The following is an 18,390-nucleotide window of genomic DNA, read 5'->3' on the forward strand; positions in this document are numbered from 1 at the left end:
TGGATGCCTTTTTTTTTTAAATGCAATTTTATTGAGATACAGTCACATACCATTCAGTCATACAAAGTGTACAATCAGTTGTTCACAGTATCATCATATAGTTGTGCATTTATCACCACAATCAATTTTTGAACATTTCTTTACTCCACAAAATAAAAATAAGAATAAAAATAAAAATAAAAACACCTGAAACACCCCATACCCTTCTTCCCCCTATTATTCATTTACTTTTTGTCCCCGTTTTTCTACTCGTCTGTCCATACCCTGGATAAAGGGAGTGTGATCCATAGTTTTTCACAATCACACAGTCATGCTCTATAAGCTATATAATTATACAATCATCTTCAAGAATCAAGGATGCTGGATTGCAGTTCAACAGTTTCAGATATTTCTTTCTAGCTATTCTAATACACTAAAAACTATAAAAGGGATATCTATATAATGCATAAAAATAATCTTCAGAATGACCTTTCGACTCCATTTGAAATCTTTCAGCCACTGAAACTATTTTGTTTCATTTCTCTCCCCTTTTGTTCCAGAAGGCTTTCTCAATCCTATAATGTCAGGTCCAGGCTCAATATTGGATGACTTTTGCATGTTCTCAGGCTGTCTCAGGACACCTCAGACCTTCTGGTTGCCCTCTTGCTCACCTACTATCTATGAGCTACTCAAACACAGAATCAGAATCTCCCCCCTGGGTTCTCGTTCCTTGTTCAAAAACAAGGTTGGCACTCCATTTGAACTGGGCACTGTCACCTCTCTGTCACCTGCCCTATGTAATCAAAAGAATTTCAGAATTCACAGGGGACCTTAGCAATCACTTATTCCAAACCTCAACCCAATGCAGATATCCCATATAGCAGCAGGTCTCTGCCAGAATATTTGCAGCCTGGGGCGTGTGACTACTGTACGGAGCAGTAGATTGTATTTCTAGGTAGCCCTAGCAAATTGGAAGCTCTTTTTAATGTTCAGCAAATTTGCCTTCTTCTAATTTTATCTGCTGTTTCTAGTACTTCTCACTGGAAGAGCAGACATCTATTTTCTCACTCCGACATCCCTTTAAATATTAAAGAATCTTTGCCTCACTAAGACTTCCCTTCTCTAAATTAAACAATTCCATACCTTCAATTCTTATGACAGGATACCTGGTCCCAAAGCCCTATCCATTTTCTTCTGGACAAACTCAGTTTGTTCGTGTCCTCTAGACAGTGAACTGTTGCCCAAAATCACACCCAAGCCTTCAGGTGCTTTGCGACCAGTGTCTTAGTGGGCCTGTTACTTGCTGTGAGCAGACATCTGCCTCTGTTGATGTAGACTTGCCTGCATTGTTTTTAGCCAGCTATATCCCGTAGTTGGGATCCTGTTGGGTTTAGAATCAAACTACAACCCCAAGGCCTGCTCTGTGGGAGTTGTTTCCAAACCAGGTTACTGGAAACCTTTAATTGTAATTGACGTATTTTCTTTTTCTTTTTTTTTTTTTTCAGGTGTCACAAAATATTATCTTTACTTTTGATTTTTTTCAACTATTTAAAAATTTAAACCATTCTTATATTGAGGGCTGTACAAAAACAGGTATTGGACAAGATTTGAAGACCTCTGCTCAAACTTTGACATTTTTTTTTTTTTACTTTTTTTTAAATTCAATTTTATTGAGATATAGTCACATAGCATGCAGTCATACAAAGCATACATTCAGTTGTTCACAGTACCATTACATAGTTGTGCATTCATCACCAAAATTAATTTTTGAACATTCTCTTTCTTTCTTTTTTTTTTTTTTTTTTAATAAAAGGGAGTTTATTTGGTTACACAGTTACAGTCTTAAGGCCATAAAGTGAATTTTTGAATATTCTCATTACCACACACACAAAAATAATAAGAATAAAAATTAAAGTGAAAAAGAACAATTAAATTGGAAAAAAAAAACACTGGGTGCCCCCCCCCCACCCCCCATTTTTCTACTCATCCATCCATACACTGGACAAAGGGGAGTGTGGTCCATATGTTGACGTATTTTCTTAAATCTAAATGTAGGACTCTGCATTCAAGTATGTTAAATTTAATCCTTTAGTTTTAGCCAGTGTACCATCTTTCCTGGATTCGCCTCTGGGGAGACAGTTGGGAATACTGGCTCTGGAGCAAGACTGTCTGCATATGAGTCCTGGCCCCAACATCCTGGGCAAGTCAGTCCACCCCTTTGTGCCAAATGGCTAGTGCACATCTCACAGGCTGTTGTAAGGATTAAATAGCGTAAAACATTGTTTGCATAGTGCCTGCAACATAATAAGTGCTCAATATTTGTTAGTTTTTGAGCTATGCTCTTTTTAAATAATTATTTTGAATCTTAATCCCATCATTTAACTCATCATACTTGCATTGAGTATGTACCAAGCTCAGTACTAGGTTCCCAGGCTAAAAATCTGCATAAGATACACGGAGCCATCAAGAAGCTCCCCACCACTCAGTGGGAAATAGTAGTGAAGGCAAAAATTGATAGTACAAACTAGACTTGGAAAAGTGCCGTCACAGCTGAAGTTCTCTGGGTGCTCAGAGGCAAGAATGATTTACTCAGTGGGGCGATAATGTCGGATTTGGGGTTGTGAGATGGGCATCCTGTGGCCAGCCAGAAGAGGGAGGAATGGGCCTTTTGGCAGGGCCGGAAGCATAAGCCCAGTCATGAAGGTGTGGACCTACAGAACATGTTTAGGGAAGAGCAGGGAGCCGGGAATGGCGGGGGTGAGGGAGTGCACGTGGGAGGCAGGCTGGGGAGGCAGGTGCGGGGCTAGATTAGGAAGCACCTTGTAGGCCACGGGCTCTGGGAGTGTTTAAGGAGGGGACTGAGGTGCCTGGGGTGGTGGCTGGGCAGGTGGGCAGAGGTGACAAGCCAGAAAAGCAGTCAGAAGGTGTTGGGAACAATCTCAACTGTTCACTGGTGATGGGAATGGGGAGGAGGGAGCTGCTAGGGGGGAGAAAGAACTATCCGGTCTTGATTGGATGCAGGTTACAGAGGCAGGAGACAAAGTTAATTCTCAAGTGCCCAGCTTCAGTGGAGGCTTATACTGTTTTCTGAGTGTGATGTTCACGATATTCAACACTCAGGTTGAGGGCCTCACCCATCAGGATGAACACCTCCACACTTTAGGTTGTTGCATCATGGGGAGGTCTGGGGATCTTGGGGAGGGTTAGGGTGGTGGAGTGGCACTCAGAGCCTTGGGACAGCAGCTGTTTACTGACTGGATGTAAGAATTTCATTGTTAACTAGGTTGGGCAATGCTGGTGAGAAACGTAGTGAAAACCCAGCTGTTAGGTAAGATGGGACTGCAGGAGAAAAAGATCCTTTCTTTGTTCCAAATCAACTTCCAGTTCAATGGAATGCCTGCTGCATTTTGTTCCTGTAAGCTTGCTACATTCGTTTCCCATCTCAGGAAGCCAGGACAGTGTAGGGTATGGAGCAACAGCTGTACCCCAGGGGCTCTGATGTGTTTGTAATCTGTGCCCAGTTTATTCCTGAATCTGCTCGGTACAACGTCTCCACTGGGAACACGCAGGCTGCCCTGGCCACTCTGGAGCGCATTGCCAAGATGAACCGCTCAGTGATGCCAGAGGGGAAGCTGGTGGAGCCCATACTGGTGAGTTTCAAGTAGCGGGGTTTTCTCCTGCAGCCAGGGGCTGCTGGGAGATTCCTGGAAAGTCGAAAGGAAGGAGACCTTAGCTCTCTAGCCCCACACCTAGAGGCAGCGTGACAGGAATGAGCAGCTGTGGTCTAAATCCCAGTCCTGGCCACAAGCCATATGACCCTGGGCAATGACCTATTTTCACCTTCTCATCCATAAAGTGGGAACAACACCACCTACTTTGCAGAAGTAAACATGTGATTTGACATCAGTGTTTATAAGTGAAATTGTTTTATAATTTTATTTTCTTGTACTGGTCTTGTTTTATTTTACTATCAAAGTTATAAACCTCATTAAATGAATTTTTTTTTCATATCTCTGAAAAAACGTAGGAATTCATATAAGGTAGGAATTTACCTCCTTGAATATTTGTTAGAACTTGCCTACAAAACAGTTTAGACCTAATATCTGTTTTGAGAGGAGTGGTTGGGGATAGAGTTTGGGGGAGGAGTTTTTTAAACTATTGATTCAATTCATTTGAATCTTACGTTTCATATGTATGTCTTATGTTTTTGTTTTATACTTTGTCTACTTAGGTCTTATACTTTTTATTGAGTTTATCTACTTATGTTTCATAGTTTTGGGTCAATTTTTGTAATCCATTTATTTTTAGGAAAATGCTCAATTCATCTACATTTTCAAATTTATCGATATAAAATCTCTACAGCGTATGTCCCCATTTTCATTTTTAATGTTTATTTGCGCTTTCTCTTATTTTATTGATCCATCTTGCTAGAGATTTGTCTATTTTATTAAGTTACAAAGAACAAGCTTTTTTTTTGTTGATTCTCTTTGTTGATTTTTTTGGTTGCCACATTAAATTCTACCCTGTGTTATTTTTCTTTGGCTTTTTTTTTTTTAAATTTCTTTTGTTCTTCTAGCTTCTTGAGTTCAGAACTTGGCTCATTTATTCAACAGGTTTTTGAGTAATTTAATTTTTATTAATATTTTGTAATTTCTGCTATTTTCTGTTTAAACAATGAGTTTTATATGTTTCTAATTTAATTGCATTTTGGTCAGAGAATGTATTCTCTGTATCGATTATTTGGAATTTATTGAGACTTTTCATTTGTCCTCAACATCATGACTATTCGTTAACGTTCCATGTATGCGTGCTTAAAAAGAATGTGTTATCAGTGAATATATATATAGTGTTGTATATTTTTAATTGTGTATGCAAAAATTTGATACTTGTACTAGATTTTCCATGCTTGAGCTAACAGTTTATCAATAAGAAGATGGCTTTGTCCATTCCTCCTTATAGATCTGACAGTTGGCTTCATACATTTTGAGGCTGTCTTGTTATTGCATCCTAGTATAAGACTGATATTTTGTGTGTGGATTAGTTTTGTTATTTTAAGTATTTCTTTATCCCAATATTGCTTTGTGCCTTAAATTCTATTTTCTCTCATGCTTGTATACCTAAATTAGCTTTGGTTAGTCTTTTCCTGGTATATCTTTCTCTTGCCTTTTACTTTTAACCTTTCTGTGTTGTTTTGCTTTAAATTTATTTATTTTAAATATATAGCTGATTATTTTTTCACCCAATCTGATATTCGTTGTCTTTTAATAATAGATTTGACCCATTTATGTCTTATATGGTTACTGGCATATTAGACTTGCTTTTGTTATTTTATTTTATGTTTTCTCTTAACCATGTCTTCCCTTTTCTCTTTTCCTATCTGTTATTAGATTGATTGAATTTACCTTCTTTCTGCTATATTTTGTTCTACTGGCTTGAAATTTATGTATTTTATTTAATTTTACAAAAGAGATGGTCTTTAACTATTGAAAATGTTCATTCATAATATCTAATGTTGCTTAATATTTTTATCTGCCTTCTCAACCATACAAGGATCTTAAAAATGTTAACTCTGACCCCCCATTCTTACCTTCTACATCATTTTTTCTAGTATTTTAGTTTCAATTATTTATAAGTTTCCCTAAATTAGTCATTATTTAAGCTAGTATTTATTTGGATTTATTAACATTTTCAGTGCTGTCTTTTTAATTATTGATTTCTAGCTTAATTTTTATCACAACTGATTTTTTTTTGTTGTTTTTTTTATTGTGGCATATAACATATATACAGAAAAGTGATAACTTTCAAAGTATGATTTAGCAAGTAGTTAGCAAATTTCAAAGAATGTTATGGTTACAGTTCCACCATTTCAGTTATTTCCTTATTGTGAAATATAACATATATACAGAAATGTGATGACTTTCAAAGTGTAATTTAGTAAGTTGCTATAGAGCAAATTTCAAAGCATGTTATGTTACATTTCCACCATCCGTTATTTCCTTCTAGCTCTTCCAGTACCCTAGAAACTTAAGAAAAAAAAATGTAAAGATTCAGTATTCATAATCCTTTGTTGAATCCTGTCTTGTCTGTTGCTACCCCCCTCTCTCATTTGATCACTGTCTCAGTCTTCAGGGATATCTGGGCAGTGAACCCCTAACTTGTTCATCTTGAAAAGGGGTGTTGACAGTATGGCTAAGGGGGATGCACCTGGTTGATGTTCTTGAAGAAGCTGTTGCCTCTGGGTTTTGGAATTGATCTGGCATAGGAACACTCTGGGATTTAAATTTCCGAAAAGTGAACTTAGTAAGTGAAACTTTTAAAGAGTCTCTGATAGGGACCTAGATATTCTTTAGTATTTTGGAGACTGCTGTTTGTTAGGGCTTGGCATACTGTATCACAACTGATATTTGAACCTCACTCCTTTCCAGTGGGTTAATTTAGTTTCATTTTAATATTAAAATGTTGGGTCTATCTGGGTTGGAGTATAAGAAACGTGGTCCCAATCTAGCTTTGTCATATCCAAATGACTGACCAGTTACACTGATATATTTTTATTGAATAATCCATCCCTTGTATGTTTGAATCTATTTTTGACTACTCTTTTCTGTTCTAATGATTAGATTTGTAGATTCAAATATATATGGGGATTTATTGTGTAATAAAGAGGACATTTCAAATTGTTGGGAATAGGATAGGTCTATTTTTGGTCAAATATGACACTTCTAATTGCATATTTTATAATTCATTTTTCATATATGGTAGGGTAAGTGTTCCTCATCAAACTTATTTTTCAGAATTTTCCAAGCTCTTTTCTGAGGAGAACAGCCATGGAGTCACTTTGTCAAGACTTCCCATCCCCACCCCTAACCCCGCCACAAAAACAAAAAATCATGTATGAGCCTTTAATTGGGATTGTGCTGAAGTTATAGTCTCATTTAGGGAGAATTGATACCTTTATAATAGCAAATATTCTTGTCCAGCTACAAGTATTTTCTCAGCAGCATTTGATAGTTACTCATAATTGTATTTTGGTATTTTCATTTTGCTTTGGGGATTCCCCTCTCCCCCAGTTACTACACATTTCTCGAAGCCTAATTGTGTAACAAGAAATTTGAGCTTTCTTCCAAAGGATTAAGGATGATTCCATCATTGTCACTTATTTTTTGAATTTTGGAAATGAGCTCTTGAGGGTTCAGAGTTCAGGAAGCTACTATTATGTAGCATTAGATATGTTCTATCTTCCTCCCACGTTGCTCACAATTACATTTTATTGTGCAAAATATGGTGGGAGGACTAATTAGTTGCTAGGCAACTATGATTAAATGAAGGGAGCTATTACGCTTTGTACAGACTGGCACATAATCTTTATGTGGCTATAAAATTTTGATTGATTTACAAAATAAAAGTTATTGTACAAAGAAAAAAATCTCAGCAGACATAACTAACTGAAAACCATCAGTATGATCTTGAGGGACTCAGTGTACCATTTTTGGTGTGTGATCCAGGACAGACCACTGAAATCCAGGAGGAAGTTTCTCCTCCTCTTCTTTCCCCCTCCCTCCCTCCTGCCTCTTCCACCCTTCTTTCTCATCCCCTCCTTCATCCACATCCTCCCTCCTCTACCTCCCTTCTACCACCCTCCTTCCTCCTTCTGTATTCTCAGACTTCCCTGCACATTCTCTATCCTCACTCCCTTTTCCATCTTTGTTCCTTCCTTCTCCATTCTCCCTCCTCCATGTGGCCTCCTCCCTTCACATCCCATGTCTTCCACTTTCCCTCCATTACTTTCCTCCTTCATTCCCTCCTCCCTCCACATTTTCTATCCTCTATCCTCTCTCTTCCATCCTTCTCTCTCCTTCCTTTTGCTTTCTTTCCCAAGCCTTCTGCTTCTAGCCTCCATCTGTCATGCCCATTAAGTGATCTTGTCCTCCTCACAGCCATTTATTGAGCAAGGCCCTTTGGAAATAGACCTACAAGCAATAGGCTTGTAATCTGGTTAAAGAGATGACTCACAGCAGGAAGAATCACTGCAGACCACAGATGGCCCGGAGCCAGGGAGTAGGTGACCCTGAGCCAGGGCGGTCTGAGCCACCCTCAGGGGATACACAGGTTGTAGATCCGGCACCGGAAAGAGAGTAAGCCTTAGCAGAGGGCAGCAGGCACTGCAGGAAGGATGAATGACACCCACCGCCTAAGAGGCAGGAATGTGCAGTGGGGCTTGGTCAGATTGGCTGCCGACAGAAGGCCACCGAAGGAGGCCGGACTAGGTGCTGTGGGCAGCGGGACATCTGTGGCTTCACTCCAAAGACACGAGAGATGAAGGCTTTGGGGGCCAGCTGAGGAAGGGCCACATCATAGAGGAGGGGAGCAAGTCCACCCGCCCATTTGCACTGTAGCCAAAGGTTCAGACCAAATGGCTTCTGAGGAGGAAACTGGTGATTCATTGTGATTCGCTGTAGGCTCAGTTTTTTGAATCTCCGGTACCATTTGAGGGGTGAGAGGACCAAAGTCACACTGAAACTCAAGGAGACTCGGCAGAGGTGACTGGGTGGGGCTTGAGACTGGAGCTCAAGGGATCTAGGCTGCAGAGTGGCTCTGCTTCCAACTGGCTCTGTGACCTCAGGCAAATAACTTTATCTCATCTTCCCTGTTCGAAAATGGGAGATTGGGACTATACCAGAGGTTTCCCAAAGAGGAGTAACCAGAATCCTAGTATGTAAAATAAATAAAAGTCAAGTGTCTATTGCTCTACTCCACCCAATGACTTGAGGAGCTGAATCTAAAAGCTACTGGAGCAGACCTCTAAATTCCCTTCAGATGCTAACTTTCTGTGAGGATAAAATCTGAGACACCCAAGGCCAAAATCCTAGTCACTTTAGAGATCACCTATAATTCTGTGTTTTTGTTTGTTCAAGAGCAGTTGTAGTTTTACAGAAAAATCTTGCAGAAAGTACCTAATTCCTGTTTGACACCTTCCCTCCCAGGTCTATTCGTGAGAAAAGTGTAATTAGCTTTCAATTATGCCTTCTGAAATATTCTTAGCTTCACTTAAAAACATATTACTGTTCAATCGCATATGTAAACTGCATAGGTTACCAAAAACTTCTACAACTTCCACTGCCAACTGCAAATATTGCAATAACTCAATCAATTCAATTCTGACTCTGCTTGGAGTCAGGCCAGACTCCACACCTTCAGGGCAACACACTAGGAGATGGCCCTGCAGGGTCACCAGCACTTCAGGCCAGCTGGCTACAAATTGGGGGGTTCCCACCGCTGCCCTGGGCTCAGTATTTTGCTAGAACATCTCACAGAACTCACTGAAAGTGCTGTATTTATAATTATAGTTTTATTATAATAAAAGTATACAAATAAGCCAAAAGAAGAGACGCATAGGGTGAGGTCTGGGAGGGTCTCAAAGGGAAACTTCGTGTCCTCCACGTGGAGCATCACCCTCCTGGCCAGAGATGCATTTTCTCAATCAGGAATTTCTTCTGAGCCCCTCTCTCCTCCCAGAGGCCTGGGAGGTGGGCTGACATGCGGTGGCACAAAGCCCCTACCTGTTAATCACAGGGGTGGTCTTTCTGGTGTGGTCAGCCCCCACCCTAAGACCCAAAGTGCAGCTTGTCCCACCCTGTGGTTCATTAGCATATGAATATCAGGGTGCTTCTGGGCCCATCAAGAGGAAGAAAGATACTTCTGTCACAGGAAATTCCAAAGACTCAGAAGTTGCTTCTCCAGGAACTGAGGACAAAAACCAGCCAAGTTTTTCTTTATACTGTAGTTACCCAACCTTATTTGTTTTTTCAAAAATATTTGTGTTCCTATTACGGAGAAAAGCTTTTGCTAACTGCTCTTACTTGGATATAAAAAGAGGAAGTGAGCATTCTATCCCCTTTTCAATTTTATGCCACTCCTTTTTCCTCACACAAGTGTCCCACATTTTATGTTTTGTTAAATGTTAATGTTAAAGGAATCTCCCATCAGCTTTAAGGGCTTCCCTTTCATATTAGTTACTTTTCATCTATCTACTCCACCCCCTTTCCTGCTGGCACTGAAAAGAATGAAAGGGTTAGAATGTTAAATTCAATGAGCTTTGGTACTTGCCAATAAAAATAAAAAGCTTGGAAAAGACTGATTGGCTGAGATGAATGTGTTGAAAAACAATTATTCATTTGGACAATTTGTTCTCATGGGAGCTGAGTGGTTATTTTGCCCACAGTATTCCCATAGTCTTGATTTCTATTATGTAAAATATTTGAAGTGCTGATACCAATCAAAAGCAGTGCATTCTCTGTCTGATGCACTTAAATTGACCAATTCCTGAGGCTCCAGTTGTCCCGGCCCGCGGGACGATCAACGGAGGCTCTGATACGTGTGAGGGAGGAATGGTATGGGACAAGAGACACGAAGAATGACAGCAAGACAAGTATCCTGATCAAGCTGCAAAACTTTATTGAAAAGGCAGGGTATATATGCCCTGGAGGGAGAGGGGGTGGCTAATAGGGACAGGTGGCGGTCTGGGATTGGTGGTAGCTGTTGCTGGGGGTCTGGGATTGGTGGTAGCTGTTGCTGGGGTGGATGGTAGATGGGCGGCTACTTGTTTAGGTGTGAACTCTTGGCGCAAACTACTTCCGTAAAGAAGGCTGACGCTATTCAAGGTTATTCTTAGCTCTAGCGGCCATGTTGTGCTTCCGGCATTGCTGAAGGTGCAAGTGTCCCAGAAGGTGCAAGCGTCCCCAACATCCAGGTTTTCAAAGAGAGGAGGAGTATTACTAGGCATAAAGCAGGAGATCACATGGCCTATCAGCCTAAAAATCTGTCTCCCGAAACTGTAGTAATTCTGATAGTTTATTGTATCAAAAGATGGGCAGGTTTTAGGATAATGAGCACGATGGCTCTAGATGATGTGATTAACGGTGATGTGATTATTGAGCATGCACACATTGACTACATACTTAGTCACAGAACGTTTATAAGAAAATGGCGACCTTAATATGATGATGGGCATGATTTTTAGTATTATAATGAGGTTAAAGTTTAAGCTACTGTGCATGTCAGGTGGGCCCATTTTGGTTAGATCCAACTTCATCAAGATAACTTTGGACTTGTGTTGGGTTAGTTCTGGGATGACTCAAGGTTCTTCATTAATAAACATTAGGGGCTGTCTTTAGTGATCATAAGACTCTAAAGTTGAAAAACCAGATCAAAGTGGTACAAGGAGGGTCAGTCACAAGGTTTTTAGGATCACAAGGATATAAGATAAATGCTATATAATCATTATCAGAGATTAAGGCAATCTACTCCAATATAACAGAAAGTAAATAGGATTATCTATATAATGATTCGGTAATCATAATCATTCCCTAAATCCTAACTTCTCCGTTGCAGTGCTTTAGCTCTTCCTATACCTATTAAATGTATTCTGTCTCCGCCCTTTTCATTACCCTAGGAAAAAAGAGGAAGATTTGCAGACCTTTTGGATGCCAAGTATCTAAGGACCACATTACAGATCTGGGTCATATGGTAAGAAATATGATTATTTCAAAACTGTTTTTAATAAGCGTATTGAAAAAAGCTGCTTTAGGAAATCTACACTGAGTGCTACTGGGTAGAGAAACATGAGGTAGACTCCAAATACTTCCTATGGAAATGTCTTGCCCATTCTAACCCCACCAACCGCAAAGGAAGGAAGGAAGGAAAGGAATTTGTCTACAATCATCTTTTAAAAATTTTTATTACGTGCTCATTTCAAAACCTTATGCAGCTTGGCGCTGCTTCTTATCAAGTGCCAGGAATGGATCCATTGAAGTCACCGATAATCAAATCGAACAGAACAGTCTCTTGGAGTCCTCTCTCTGCTTCATTTCTCTGCAGCCTTTGAAACGGTCCCTTCCGATTCCCATAGCCATCACTGTGGCAGCCTTCATACTCTGCCCTCTGCCAGATACTTCACTAAACTGTCATCAAATCTGATCATGTTATTTGAAAGCCTTCAGGTTTTGCTTCCAGAAATGGCTGACTTGGTTATTTCACAGTAACTTTTCTTCTAAGAACAGCTAGAAAAGCTGTAAAAATTTTTGTGAAATTCATGTCTGTTTGAAAGCACACTAGAGCTATGAAGGTGCTAAGAATTTGTAAGACCAAGATGAGGAAAAAGAGGTAAGCCAAGAGAGATCCCAGCATCTGGGGCTGCTTTCCCTCTTAAAGCAATTGCTGATTCTGGAAGTGAAAGTGGTAGCTGGGAAACTGAGAAGTGCTTTCAGCAGTTTCAAGCTGGAAGATAAAAATCAGAGTTCAGGGCACACCAAGGAGGAGAGACCCTCGGAAACACCCAGATTTTCAGGCAGAACTTTGGAGAACTATTTCCTAGGTATAAGGGTGATCCAGAAATCTACCAGTTTTCACAAGGTTGAAGCCCAGCTTTAAACCAGCTCAATCCTTGAATGAATTAAGGTGATTTGCTCTTAGCTTAGAGGCTACCAAAAGCAAGATTAAATTCTTTGTAGAGGTCAGTACCATCATCCAGAGCATCCAGTTATCTCTATTATTTTTCATACATAATATACTCCATTAAAAACATATAAGAAGACAAGAATTGACAAAAACCTCGATAAAGAAAGACAATTAGAAAGAGATCCACAAGGAGATACAGATATTGGTGTTACCAGACAACTTTACTGTAACTGTGATTAAGTCATTAAATGACAAGATGAAGACTTCTGGCAGAGACTCAAATGGCAATTCTAGAAATTAAAAAAAAGTTGAAAGTAAAAACTCAGTGGATGGAGTTAACAGCATTTTAAACACAGCTGAAGAAAGAAAGAGTAAACAAAGATCACTCAGAAGAAAAAATTATCTAAACATAGAGTGACAACAAGATGGAAAATAATGAATCATGAGACATATGGGCTCAGTGAAAAGGTCTAAGACACATGCAACTGGGGTCCCAGAAGGAGAGGAGAAAGAGAATGAGGCAGAAACAATAATTTAAAAGGTAACGTCTTGGAAATTTCCAAAACCTATGAAAGACGTCAAGCCAAAGATTTAAGAAAAACTATAAAAAGAAAACTCTACCTAGATATCATAAACTGCTGAAAATCAAAAGAAAATCTTAACAGCAGCTTGAACAAATGAAACAGAACATATTAGTTTCAAAGGAACAATAATGAGATTGCTAGGTTAATTTTCAACAGAAACAGAAATAATGGAAGCCAAAAGTCAAAGGAATATCTTCAAAGTGTTAGAAGAATATAACTGCCAATCTAGATTTTGATATAAATGGTAAATATTCCAATTAGAATTAAGATGTTCAGCCTAAATAATAATAAAAACTGTATGCTGTTTACAAGAGACCCTTCTACACAGGAGAATGCAGAAGGGTTGAGAGCATAGGATGGAAAAAGATAAAACACACAAACACTGATCAACAGAAAGTAGATTAGCTACAGTAATATCCAATTAAGAGAAACATACTAGAGTTAGAGTGGTATTTCATAGTGATAAAGGGTCTGTCCACCAAAAAGTTTTAACAATTCTTTATTTATTTGTACCTAATAATACAGCCTCAAAATATGTAAAGCAAAACTTAACTAAACCAAGAAATAGATATATTTACATTTTAGCAGGATTTTTAACACTTACCTCTCACATTAAATGTTAGAAAAATCAGACAAGAAAGAGTAAGAATATAGTAATTTTAAGCAACACAAATAAACTGGGCCCAATTGACATATACTTCATCCAACATCTGAAGAATACAAATGTATTTTAAGTACACACATGGAACATTTCCCAAAATTAAAACCATTGAAGTATATATATGAATGTGGCTAAAGGGGAAATTTTAGGTTGTATATATGTTACTAAAATAAAAATTGAAAAACAAACCATATGCTGGGCCAAAAACAAAGTCTAAAAAATTTCAAAAGTTTGAAATCATTTGGTCCGTGTTCTCTGACCACAGCAGAATTAAACTATAAATCAATATCAGAAAGATAATTATAAAATTATGATTATTTACTTTTAAATCAACCATGGATCAAAGAATAAATACCAATGGATATTTAAGAAAATTTTGAATTGAATAATAAAAATACAACATATGAAAACATATGGGATGTAGCTAAAGCAGAAAGAAATATATAGCTTCTAAATACATATTAGGAAGGAAGGAAGTAAAATTCGGTGATCTATGCTTCCATCTCAAACTAGAAAAAGAACTGAATATATAAAATATATAAATATACAACAATATATTTAGTGTATATATAAAATTAAATTTAGTATATATATATATAAACAGCAATACATAAAGTCAATGTATAATTGTAAATCTTGTGCAGCAATAATTAGAGGATGAAATTTTAGAAATGATTCCATGTCATCAAAAATGGAATATTTTGTTGACTCATATGAAATTGCCTGTATTTTATCCTTTTGATCCTTAAAAATCGAAATTTCATATGGTTCACCCAAATACCACAAAATATGTACCAGATCTCTCAGAGAAAACTTTAAGAAGTTGTTGAAAAATAGTAAAATGACCTAAAAAATAGTAGTGACCTAATAAAAGTGACCTAAATTTTCATTCATTGGAAAACCTAAATTATATCTCTCAATTCTATTCAATTTGATGTACAGATACAAAACAATCTCAATAAAATTCCCAATAGCCTTTTGTTTCAATTGAGAAATTGATTCTAAAATTATGCAAAGGGACAATAAAAGCCAACATAATCTTGAAGACAATGAACAAAGAGAATTTTCACTACTACACATCATATTGTCTTAAACCTATAGCAGTTAAGATTGTGATATTGATAGATAAATACACCCATGAAACCAAATACAGAACTCAGATCCACAAATATATGGATTCTGAATTAGTGAGAAAAGTGGCGCTAGAGAACAGTGGGAAAGGATAGCGCTGGGTCAACATGATGTCCTTATGGAAAAAACAAATCTTGACTGTTACCACGTATCATACATAGAGATGAGCACCAGGCAGCATTTATTTAAATAGGAAAGCTAGAGAAATAATGCTTCTAGAAGATAATATAGGAGAATATCTTTATGACCTTGACATAGGCAAAGATTTCTTAAGTAGGACACAGAAAGTGCTAACTATAAAGGAAAATATTGATGCTTGACCACATTGAATTAGGAACCCTGTGTCATGAGATATCTTGAAGAGACAAAGGCAAGCTGCCAAGTGGGAGATATTCTGCATGAATATCCTTGTTCTTAGGAAATATACATGGAAGTATAAATGGTAAAGGAGCATGATGCATGCAGCCTTCTCTCAAATATTTAGAAGATAGAATGATATATCAAATGCAGCAAAATGTTAAAAGTTGGTAAATCTGGGTAGGGAGATGTGGTAGATTGAATTATGTACCCAGTTGAAGTATGTTCTTAACATTAATATTCATATTCCTGTGGGTTTAAGCGTGTTATAAATAGGATCTCCTGAAGATATTATTTTAGTTAAGGTGTGGCCCTCCTGAATGAGGAAGAGTCTTAATCTGGTTACTGGAGTCCTTTATAAACAGAAGAAATTCAGACATAGAGAAAACCATGGGGAGCAGCCAGAAGTCAGTGGAATCAAAAAGAGCAAGGAGAGGGCATCGCCATATGACATGAGAAAGGAATTCAAGGCAAGGAACCCCAAAGACTGCTGGCAGCCAGCACCAGAATGGTACGGACTTTGGGGAGAAAGCATCACTTTGCCGCTACCTTAATTTTGGACTTCTCCTAGCTTCAAAACCATGAGCCAGTAAATTCCTGTTGTTCACAACCCATCATGTGGTATTTGTCAGCAGACTGGCAAACCAAGACAGAGGTATATTGGAGATCTCTGTATTATTTTTGTAGCTTTCCCAGAGGTTTGAAATTATTTCAAAATAAAAAGTTTAAAAAGCAAGATAACAAATAAGCATATGAAAGCATGCTCAACCTTAAAATCACCAGGGAAATGCATATTGAAACCCAATGAAATACCATTAGAAATCCACCTGAACGGCTAAAATTAAAAGGACTGACTATACCAAGTGCTAGAAGGATGTGAGGTAACTACAACTCTCATACACTGCTGATTTCAGTTCAAATTAGTACAACCACTTTGAAAACTGTTGAATATTATGCATATTGCATCGCCTGGCAATTCTACTCCTTAGTGTATACCCAATAGAAAGGCATACATATCTTTACTAAGAGACAGTTAAAAGAATGTTCATAGCAGCATTATTTTACTTGTAATAGCCCAAAACTATAAACCACCCACATGTGCCTATACTCATACGGTATATTCATAAAATAAAATACTACACAAGAGTAAAAACAAGATGACATGACATGTCCTGTTATACCTGTCATGACTGAATGAGCCATGTAGTAATGAGCAAAGGAAGCCAGACACACAAAATATATATTATATGATTCAATTTATATAAAGATAGAAGATATGTAAACTAATCTGTAGTGTTTGAATTCAGGAAAGTGCCTTTGGGAAAATAAAGGGGATGGTGACTGAAAGTGGCACAAGGGGGCTTCTGGAAGGCTGATAATCTTTTTTTTTTTTTTACTTTGATATAAACTTTCTGTATGATTTTTATATCTTAATATCTATTAAAGAATAGATAGAAAAAAGAATGAAATATGTAGCAAAAGCAAGGGGAGATCAGAGAGATTTGAAGCATGAGAAGGACTCAATCCACCGCTGTTGGCTTTGGAGACAGAGGGTTCCATGAGTCAAGGCATGCAGTTTGCCTCTAGAAGCTACAAGGAAATGGGGAACAGTCCTCCAGCTGCATGGACCAGGGGTCAGAGTTTCAGATGCTGATGTGGTGATCACGGGGCGTTGGGGGTTGGGGATGGAGCCATAGGGCTTGGAGGAAATCAGCACCCCTGCCTCGCCCATATGTTCCACCCTCTAACTACCAGACTGAAGGAGCCTAGAAGTGGATTCTTCCCCCAGAGAGGAATGCAGCCCTGCCTATACCTTGTGAAATAGGGAGCAAGGGCAATCCACAGAGGCCACTGAACTTCTGACTACGCAACTATGAGATAATGAATTCATATTGTTTTAAGCCATTGAATTTGCGGTGATTTGTTACTGCAGTCATAGAAAATTAAGCCAGACTTCAAAGTCCTTAGCCTGGCACAGAGGATCTTCCACCATCTAGTCCCATCCTGCTCTTGTAAATCCATCTCCCACCACACCCCATCTCCTGAGGACACTACCCTCCAGTCTCTCTCTCCCTGATATGTGAGTCGGGCTTTCACTCCACTTTGCCTTCCAGTGGGAGTGCCCTGTCTGCTTATCCCCACCTCTCATGGTGCTACCCATCCTTCAGGCTGAGCATAACTTTTTCCTAAAGACATTCTCTCCTTGTTTCTAGGCTGGGAATCTCTTTCGCCTACTACGGGGTCATCCTGGCCAGTGCCGAGGTGCTGGAGCGAGACCTGGTCTGTGGTTCACGGTCAGAGTCCGAGGTGGTGGTGACCGTGGGGGACTCGGAGGAGAGTCAGAGCCCCTGCCACTGCCACATGTTTGCCCCCTCCGACTACCAGACCATGATTATCAGCACTGTTGGCGAAATTGCTCGTAAACCTCTCTCTGTACATTGGGTCCTTCTGCTCTGGGTGGGGTAGAATCTCAGGGAAGTGTGACCTTGTCATGGACGTGGCTCCTGCCTGTAGAAGTACAAGTCTCCAAATTATGGTGACATGTCTCCAGTTTGGATTAGTGTAAGGAGGGGAAGTCTGGAGGTGTGAAGCTTTGATTTACTGTATTTATCAATTCTAAGGTGCAATTTATTTCTTCAATATTGTAACATCTCTGAAATTGGGATGTGTCTTAAAATGGCTTGTTTGATTTTAATTGGCAGTGTTATTTCTGTTTTAGGAGACATAACAGCACTTAAAAATCAGTGCTGTCTTGAATTTGATTAAAATCAGCCTAAAACATTTAAAATATAGTTCTATCAAGTTGGCAAATTGCAACAGATCTACATGATATATTAAGAATTCTGGACATGAAAATGCTTTATATATACTACTGCTTGTCATTCTCTGACCCAAATGTGAAAAATACATTGAAGGAGTCATGAAGTTGACGAAAATATAACTGGGTTTTGGCTGAAATACTCATAGAGTTTGGGTAAAGTTGCTTCTTTTTGAAATGACAAGGATGGATCCATGCCAGTGTTGATAAATGCCATCTGCTTTCCAAGGTTTCAGAAATTGTATTTGTCATTTACTTTCTAGTGAATCCTTTAAATATCCTGGGCATCAATTTCCTGGGAAGACGGCTGAGTCTTTCTATTACCATGGGATGCACAGCTTTATTCTTCCTTCTCCTCAATATTTGCACTTCCAGGTATTTTTTCTCTGGTTCCTTCACAACAATTG

General features: G+C 38.6%; 1 protein-coding gene across 4 annotated transcripts in view; it reads left to right on the top strand.

The window, feature by feature from the left end:
- Positions 1-18,390, top strand: part of SVOPL (SVOP like) — a 106,759-nt gene that overhangs the window by 61,185 nt on the left and 27,184 nt on the right. For all 4 annotated transcript variants that reach the window (XM_037836073.1, XM_037836074.1, XM_037836072.1 and 1 more), the window contains 4 exons: positions 3,501-3,629; positions 11,429-11,502; positions 17,379-17,584; positions 18,247-18,358. In XM_037836073.1, coding sequence (XP_037692001.1) covers positions 3,501-3,629; positions 11,429-11,502; positions 17,379-17,584; positions 18,247-18,358 — 521 coding nt within the window. The remainder of the gene's footprint in view (positions 1-3,500; positions 3,630-11,428; positions 11,503-17,378; positions 17,585-18,246; positions 18,359-18,390) is intronic.

This window comes from Choloepus didactylus, chromosome 5, assembly GCF_015220235.1.
Source record: "Choloepus didactylus isolate mChoDid1 chromosome 5, mChoDid1.pri, whole genome shotgun sequence".
Classification (NCBI taxonomy): domain Eukaryota; kingdom Metazoa; phylum Chordata; class Mammalia; order Pilosa; family Megalonychidae; genus Choloepus; species Choloepus didactylus.